General features: G+C 36.6%; 1 protein-coding gene across 1 annotated transcript; it reads left to right on the forward strand.

The window, feature by feature from the left end:
• Positions 1–441: 441 nt before the first annotated feature.
• On the forward strand, positions 442–7985 carry LOC106888412 (band 4.1-like protein 2). The gene is made up of 5 exons (XM_014942636.1): positions 442–1705; positions 2139–2237; positions 4172–4252; positions 6787–6928; positions 7850–7985. The coding sequence occupies exons 1-4, from the start codon at positions 1502–1504 to the stop codon at positions 6892–6894; spliced, it is 492 nt and encodes a 163-aa protein (XP_014798122.1). The 5' UTR covers positions 442–1501; the 3' UTR covers positions 6895–6928; positions 7850–7985.

The raw sequence follows: 7985 nt of genomic DNA on the forward strand, positions 1-7985 counted from the left end.
GGTGAAAACGGGCCTGCCTTTCTTCTTCTCCTATTCCTCCAACTCTTCAGGCGTCCAACAAGATTCAGATCATTTGGAAGGGGAAACCATTGATGAGCAGTGAAATTCTGTCTCCTTTGCTTATGGTTTCTGACGGTTTTTGCTAGAAAATCACCAGTAAGGCAAACCTTCCGAAGACTGACATCTTCTTTTTGTCTCCCCCTTATTATATATGCACATACATAATGTATATTGATTATTTACGTGTCTCCAATGTTTTAAGTCTCGTCTTGTCTATTTGTCAATTGTTTTTGACACGTCCATGACATGTCACTGTGATTGGAACACTATTGGCAACTGAAATTAGAAAACATCCATCACAAAATTTTTTTCCTTCCCCCCCCCATTACTCACTGATTTTCTTGGTTTTTTGTTTTTTTGGTTTTTTTTACTTTTAAAAAATGTTATGTAATTATAGTCTAGAATAAAGGGATCGAGAGTAAAGGGATGAAGTATATAACAGGATCTTGAAGTAGGTGCAGTAGATATTTAGGGAGGCACACATGGGTTCCAGTCACAACCAGTTAATTTAAGCCAAGCAAGGTTAAAGGGTTCATTACTGGGCAGACTTTTTATAAAGAAGCAGAAAGGGAAAAAAAATAAAGCACAGGGATGCACCTCTTTGTAAAGTTGGTGTGATCGTCTGCTGAGTTTTTCAGCAATCGGATGGGTTTTTTCCTAGTTATCCACCTGCTTCTTCTTGTCGTGGAAAAGGAATTCTAAAAAAAAAAACCAACTGTAGAAGGAATTTATTTTTCCCCTGGGGTTTCCCCCGTGTGCATCCAAATTCAGTGGGAGACAGCAACTGGTCATCTAGAAAAATATCAAAAGGCTTTACTAGATCTTTTTTTGTGTGTTTTAATTTCTTAAATATATTGAAAATCTGCTCCAATAAGATATCACGAGTTCCATGGCTTACAGACCCCTGGTTCTTTGCTTTGTGATATGGCAGAGAACACGACTAACTCACTCCAAATGGGTAAAATGGCTTTCTAGGATTGTCAAAAGAAGTCATTGATTTCCACAATTAATACGTTGAACGTAGACGGCTTAAAATCCAATTGTCAAAGTTGTTTTTCTGTTCCAGAAGTAGTACATTTTAAGAAATTTAAATATTTATGTAATTTTGACGGAGCAATGGTAGATATTTTCCCAGATCAGGTCTAATATGAAGCTTAGCCATCAGAGCTAGCTCTCAGTTTCTTTATGCAAACTAAGATTTTTATTTTTTTTTCCCTAGTGTTGCTCTTTTAAATGTTTTCAAAACCTGTGTTGCAGCTTGGTTTTAGCCATTGCTTTCTGTGATGAGGAGTGTTGGCTGAAACACAGACCTTTGGCGAGGTTATTAGGAGTTTAAATTTTCCTGTAGACAATAGAGGGCTGGTGCATTATTAGTCTTCATTTCACTTATTTATTGCCTGCTTTGCAATTGGGAAGGCACTCAAATATTTACCTGACAGTTATGATTTGGTTGTGTTTTCTTGGTCCACTTTCCAAACCTTCTTCTGTCTTTGGAATTGACGGGTTGTTTCTTGCACCGCAGCCTCCAGTAGTGAAGACAGAGATGGTGACCATTTCAGATGCCACACAGAGAACTGAAATCTCCACTAAAGAAGTTCCAATTGTTCAAACAGAAACTAAAACCATCACATACGAATCTCCACAGGTATGGTAGCCAGTTTTTATTCCCATTGCAAAATAGATAATGTCCAAAAAATGCTTTTTCAAAAGCCTATACCATTTTCTAGCAGCTGAGCTTATGCTTTGGCTGTGAATTAGGTGACTGAAATGTTTGTAGACAAAGCAGTGTTACTGCTGAAGTTCTAAGTTTGTTTGTTTGTTTTTAGTTTAAGGGCTTCCTTGCTGTCTGCAAATGTATAACTCATTTTTGTATCATGGAATTTTGATCATAAATTTTCCACTACAATCCCATAACAACAGTCTTAGAGGACTCGCTAAACTTGGATGGCCTCTCTTTAGATTGCAGTTCTAATTGAATTAAAGAACGTGTTTAAGAAGAAAGCCAGCCTTTTCTCCTATGAAAACAAAGCTTTTAAATACCAAAATACAAAAATACTGAATTTTTTTGTTCCTTACAGTTTGATGGCAGTGCTGGTGGCAACACCGGTGTGCTGCTGAGCGCGCAGACAATTACATCAGAGTCCATTTCTACTACCACAACTACACACATCACAAAGGTAAAGTAAAATATAGTGATGTCTCTCTGAACTAAAATTAACCCCAAACCCTCCAAGTCGAGTTTTACGTGAATTTTCTCTTATATCTGCTAATTTATTGAAGAAAACTGACTGGAAATGAATTGGATTCATTCCAGGCATGTGTGAGAGTTAATCTTTCTGTACATGGATTTTGAACAGAGAAGCTCTAATGAATGAACAGGAATATCTGGGAACAGGACAGGAGAAAGGGAGACAAATATGTTTAGGTTTTTTAGTACTTCACTTAGGTCTTATTTCTGTGTTTGACAAATGAGTGTGCACCTAAATTTTTACAGTTTCAGTCCTGTTGTCACTCACTGATACCTCACAGGATCTTTGTTGATGGAACTGATTTGTCTGAGCAGTGTTTTGTGTTGATGATCTTTGTGCTGTTGCTTTAGAGCATATTTAAAAACAGACCATACCACTAGGTTGCTTTGCAAGGATATACATTGCCAAAATATGTTAGAACTACCAAAGTGTGGTGATGATTATTTTTATTATTGATTTATTTACATATTTATCAAATCTTAGGTGTGCCCCAGCAACGTAAGTTTAAACAGTTGTCTTCGAACTCTTAAATTAGTCTTCCAAGAAAATTACAGAAACCATTATTTAGGGTGAAGCAAAAGGGAAGAGGGAAATGTAAGGTGAGAGTTTGGGATTTTTTGCCCCCAAGGCAAGTTTCACATCATCACAGAATACAACAATAATTCACTGCTCACTGGATATATATTCAATACATATATCCTAAAGATGGTAGTATTCTAAGGATTGAAAGTTGTATTCACAGAATGACAGTGGAAGGATGATGTTAGAAAGTTTTCAGATAAGTCACATGAAATAAACTAAGATTAGATTTTAAAATGTGTATGTTTTGTTTTACAGACTGGTCAGCAGGTCATTTTCAGTCTCCTGCTCCCTTTAGGAATCATTTAGCCACCACCATTTTAGGGAAAAGCTTATATCCAATAAATTGTTCTGCCACAGCTAGAAAGGGTGAAAAAAAGTGTGCATTTACTTGTCAAGATTAGTTGTCAAATAATGCTGCTTTTTGGAAGGAACCATTAGAGAAAATGGTTTTGGTCTTGTCTTCTACTTAAAAAATCACTGGGATTACCCTAATGCAGCAGATCCTTATCTTATTGTCGATTCAAAAACTGTTTGACCTTCCTAAACTAACTTTCTGTTTTACATCCCAAACTGTTCATGATAGATAGAGTCACCTGCCAAAATAGTTTTGATATTCTAATAGTGTTCTTAAAGGAATTATCTTGGATCTTTTCTAATAAACTGACACGATCTTAAGTGGTAGTTTATTCTTGTCTCTTATAAAGGATGATTTTAAAAATATATATTTTTTCTGTGAAAATTTTTTTTAAAAGCTAAAATGTTTTAATCATTAGAGTAAGAAAAGAAGAAACAAAGCACAAAGTTATTTCCATCAGCAATATAAAATACCTTGCAAATACTTCGCTAAAGTCTGTTGTCAAGTGGCAGAACTGAAAAACAGATCTTTATTTGTCTTTAATGGCATAGGGTTCTTCAGAAAACGAGAAGAGCCCCATGGTAGATGGGTTGAAATCAGAGAAAAGAGTCCTGGAATTTCCTTATTACTGTATTTATATGGTGGAATAAGCTGGAATTTCAGTTTGTCTGAGTATCTAGGTCTGTTCAGACTTGGGCTTCAGGAATAGAAGGAATTCCCTGTTGCTTGGTTTTTATCAATTTTAGCAATTGCTGGAATTCACAGACTGTGGAACTGAAAAAGGAAAGGATGACTTAGCACCAAGAATATTTACTGCTATTGCAACTCAGTCACAGAAATGTTTTAGTGCAACAGAAGGGAGTGCTTTGTGGGATATAGAATGATTACAAAGATGTTTTCTTCTTTTTTTTGGTGCCATCTGTAGATGGTAAAAGGTGGGGTATCAGAAACAAGAATTGAGAAGCGCATCGTCATCACTGGAGATGCAGATATTGACCATGACGAGGTGAGCACGTGAGCTGTCAACACGTACAATGTCCTGTGAGATGGTATTTCAGAAACCTGGAATGAGAGAAAGGTGGAGAAGTTGAATAAGAGGACAGAGAAGTATTCTGAGGCTGTTAATTATGGCAAAGTTGTAAAACGATCATGTTTGCTGAATAAGGAACCTTTACAGAATCAGAAAATGATACGGGGTTGGAAGGGACCTCTGGAGTGCTGGTGGCAACACTGGTGTGCTGCTGAGCGCGCAGACAATTACATCAGAGTCCATTTCTACTACCACAACTACACACATCACAAAGGTAAAATAAAAATATAGTGATGTTTCTCTGAACTAAAATTAACCCCAAGCCCTTCAAGTCAAGTCTTATGTGAATTTTCTCTTATATCTGCTAATTTATTGAAGAAAGCTGACTGGAAATGAATTGGATTCATTCCAGGCATGTGTGAGAGTTAATGTTTCTGGACATGGATTTTGAACAGAGAAGCTCTAATGAATGAACAGGAATATCTGGGAACAGGACAGGAAAAAGGGAGACAAATATGTTTAGATTTTTTAGTACTTCACTTCATGCTCCAGGCCCCTAAGACACAACAGAAAAACCCCAGCATTTGTAACTTTGCGTCATAGATCACGTGAACGGAGATAGAAAAAACCCCAGCATTTGTAACTTTGCGTCATAGATCACGTGAACGGATTTCTTACTATTTTTAAACTGATTGCTTTTTTTCTTTTTTTGGAAGAGACCCAATTTGTTTAGTGCTGCTTTTGCCATTTGGGAGGAGAAACATTACTGAAATAATCTTGTTTGGATGCGTTAATCTGGAGAGATGGAGTCTGTGCTGCCGTGTGGCAGCAGCGTCTGAATGCAGCGCTCATTTTGACTGAAAGCTTTGAAATACATTAAAGCATAAACTGCTGGATTTTAAAAAATAGTTTTTGACTTGCATTTATAGAATTCCGTATAAAAAAAGCAATTGTTGATCTGCTAGAATCTTATGTAAGTGCCTTTCATCTCTGGCAGTACCAAAGCAGTATTTTACAATGTCTTAGAAACTAAGGTCCAAATCACTTCTACCTGCCCAATTAAAAAGACTAAATTTAACAGTACACAGGAAAATAATTGAGAAAGTGCAATTATCTATTCTTTGTGATAATGATTAGACAATTTTTATTTATTTTTAATCTAAGAAACTATAGTAATAAAGTAGATCAACAGTCCCTGGATAATAGAAGTGGCAAAGCCTCCTCTCTACATAAGGTTGCAGTGAATCCAATTCTAACTTTATAAAAGGTACACGAATCAACAAAACAGGATTTAATTTAACTTCTTAATTGTAATATACTGAGAGCTCGCAGGGAATTTAATTCCACGTTTTGATTTGCCTCCAGAAGGTGGCTCTTGACAAGTGGAATCTCTTCTTGAGACTGGTAATTAAATGAGGGGGCTGTTCAGCGTCAGGCAGGGCTCTCCCTGAGAGAAGTGGATAATGAAACAAAGCAAAAAAGTGAAATTATAAACAAGGAAGTACAAAATATTAGTTTAATCACTGAAGTTTAAAGCAGCAGAAAGCAGCTTTAAACAGATTTAAGAAATCTCCACCACTTTCCCTTCAGTACCAAGCTATTTAAATGCACAAACTACGTGCTGGATTTTTATTCTTTTGGTTTTTAGCTCCCCACATCACTACAACAGTTTTCAACAGGAAAAAAAAAAAAAATTAATTTGGATTTCCACAATACAACTACTGCTATTACTTGTTATAATTTTTCATTTCTCATGCCTCAGAGGGTGCTCTTATGTGACTGACTGTAAAGCCTAGAATATAGAATATTTCAGTTGGAAGGGACCTACAATGATGATGTAGTCCAACTGCTAGCTGTGTATATTGGTACATTTCTTCAGAAGGGTAAAATTTCTTAAAATGTGGAGGAGGGATCATAAGAAACTGAGTAATACTAACATTTACACCTCCCTGAGTTCAGCTGGAGGAAGTTCTCTTAAACTAGTAAAATTTAAAAAAGGAGATTCTTCTGCTGAGAAAGAAATTTCTGTTCTGAAATCTTCCAGATTTCCAGTATGTATTTAGTACAGATTCCAAATTATCTTTCCATTTTGTTCAGGAAACTCTTATTATTTTTCTGTACTGTGTATATTCTTGTTGAGTCTTTATTTGTTAGATCTGTTGCAGAAATTCAAAAACTTCTGGGGTATAAGAATGCTTTTTGTCTCCTGGAATGAGGTGTAAAAGTTACAGGATAACTTTATGGTTATTTGTTACTTCCTGGAAATTTTGGTAAATTTTTAGCAAGCTGTTTTGCTGGGGGGTTTTTTGGTTGAGTTTTGTGTTTGGGGTGTTGGATGGTTTTGGCTTTTGGTTGTTCAGTATTTTTACTCTGAGTGCTCTCAATTTCAGGAATTAGAGTTCTGAGCAATTATAATCAAAATTTCTGATCCTGTTCTCCCATTCTCTGGCCCCAAATCCAAATGAATGTCGTTTGCTTCTGCTGAGTTAATATTTGAAATGCATTTGCAGGCCCTGGCACAGGCAATCAAAGAAGCCAAAGAGCAGCACCCTGACATGTCTGTCACGAGGGTGGTGGTGCACAAAGAAACAGAGCTGGCTGAGGAAGATGAAGAGTAAGATCAAAAAAAATGTCCTCAAGCAAATATTTTAGGTAAGGTATATAAGGAACAAGGGAAAATGTAGCTTCAGTTTTCTGTTGCGTGCTCTAATAAAAGGCTGAGTTGAAACAGGCAGTAATAGTAGACTTAGTGTCAAAATTTTGATCTTAAGTCCAATCTGACATTCATTTTAATTGCAAATTTTCCTGTAGTGTCGCCCAGTGCTGTCACACTACTCTGGTGGCATTTCCTACAATGTTTGGCCAAGTTGTTGCAGTTTCTGTTGAAGTGAATTTTAGCTATTTCTGCAAAACATGAAGGATGTGTCACATTTTTCTGTTTCCCTGGACAATTGCAGCCCTTGTCTTACATCTGGCTTGTTTACTGGGAAGACTGGGCACTTCCCTCCCAGTTGTGAAAGGGCATACTTGGACATTTTAATTTAGTCAGCTATTCCTTAATCCTAAACACACCAAAATATTTAACCTTTTATCGTTTTCCACGGCAAGGAAGTAAATACATTGCAAACTTGAGTTTCAGAGCTTGGAAAAACACCACAACTCTTAATGAGTGTGGCAGAATTGTTTGGGTAGACTTGTTTTCTGTAATAAATGAGAGAAGAGATACCACACTCTGATTCTGAGGGATTATTAATTGAACAAATACCTTCATTTTGGATTTATGCACTAGATTGTGGATTAAAATTTCCAGTAAACTGTGCAGATGATGACTATTAGAATACCATGAGAATTTAGGGGAGGGGAAAATAAGCAAGAAAAGCATCAGTAGAAATTGGATTACTCTTTACCTCATGATCAAAGGGGGCTTTAGTTAATGCAACTATTTTTCATGAAATAACCTTCCCTCCAAATAATCTATATGGGAAAAAATGACTTTTTGGCTCTACTGGTGTGACACTCACGTAGTACCCTTTATGAATGTTGATGTAATCTTCCTCCTCCTTTTTCTTCCAGAAATACAACTGACACTGACCATGACCATGACCATGAAGAACTGTAATCATTCCAAGTCATCACTTCTCCACCAAACACACCGAGCCCAGCAGCGGTGACCAGATGTTCAAGACTTAAATGCCAATACCAAACTCCA

This window comes from Calidris pugnax, unplaced genomic scaffold (assembly GCF_001431845.1).
Source record: "Calidris pugnax isolate Ruff unplaced genomic scaffold, ASM143184v1 scaffold86, whole genome shotgun sequence".
Classification (NCBI taxonomy): domain Eukaryota; kingdom Metazoa; phylum Chordata; class Aves; order Charadriiformes; family Scolopacidae; genus Calidris; species Calidris pugnax.

Excerpts from the sequence above, each read along its gene's own strand:
- LOC106888412 (XM_014942636.1), top strand. The coding sequence starts at position 1,502 with ATGATTTGGTTGTGTTTTCTTGGTCCACTTTCCAAACCTTCTTCTGTC. Across the intron at positions 2,238-4,171 it reads CAACTACACACATCACAAAG|ATGGTAAAAGGTGGGGTATC; the intron begins GTAAAGTAAAAT and ends TGCCATCTGTAG. Across the intron at positions 4,253-6,786 it reads CAGATATTGACCATGACGAG|GCCCTGGCACAGGCAATCAA; the intron begins GTGAGCACGTGA and ends ATGCATTTGCAG.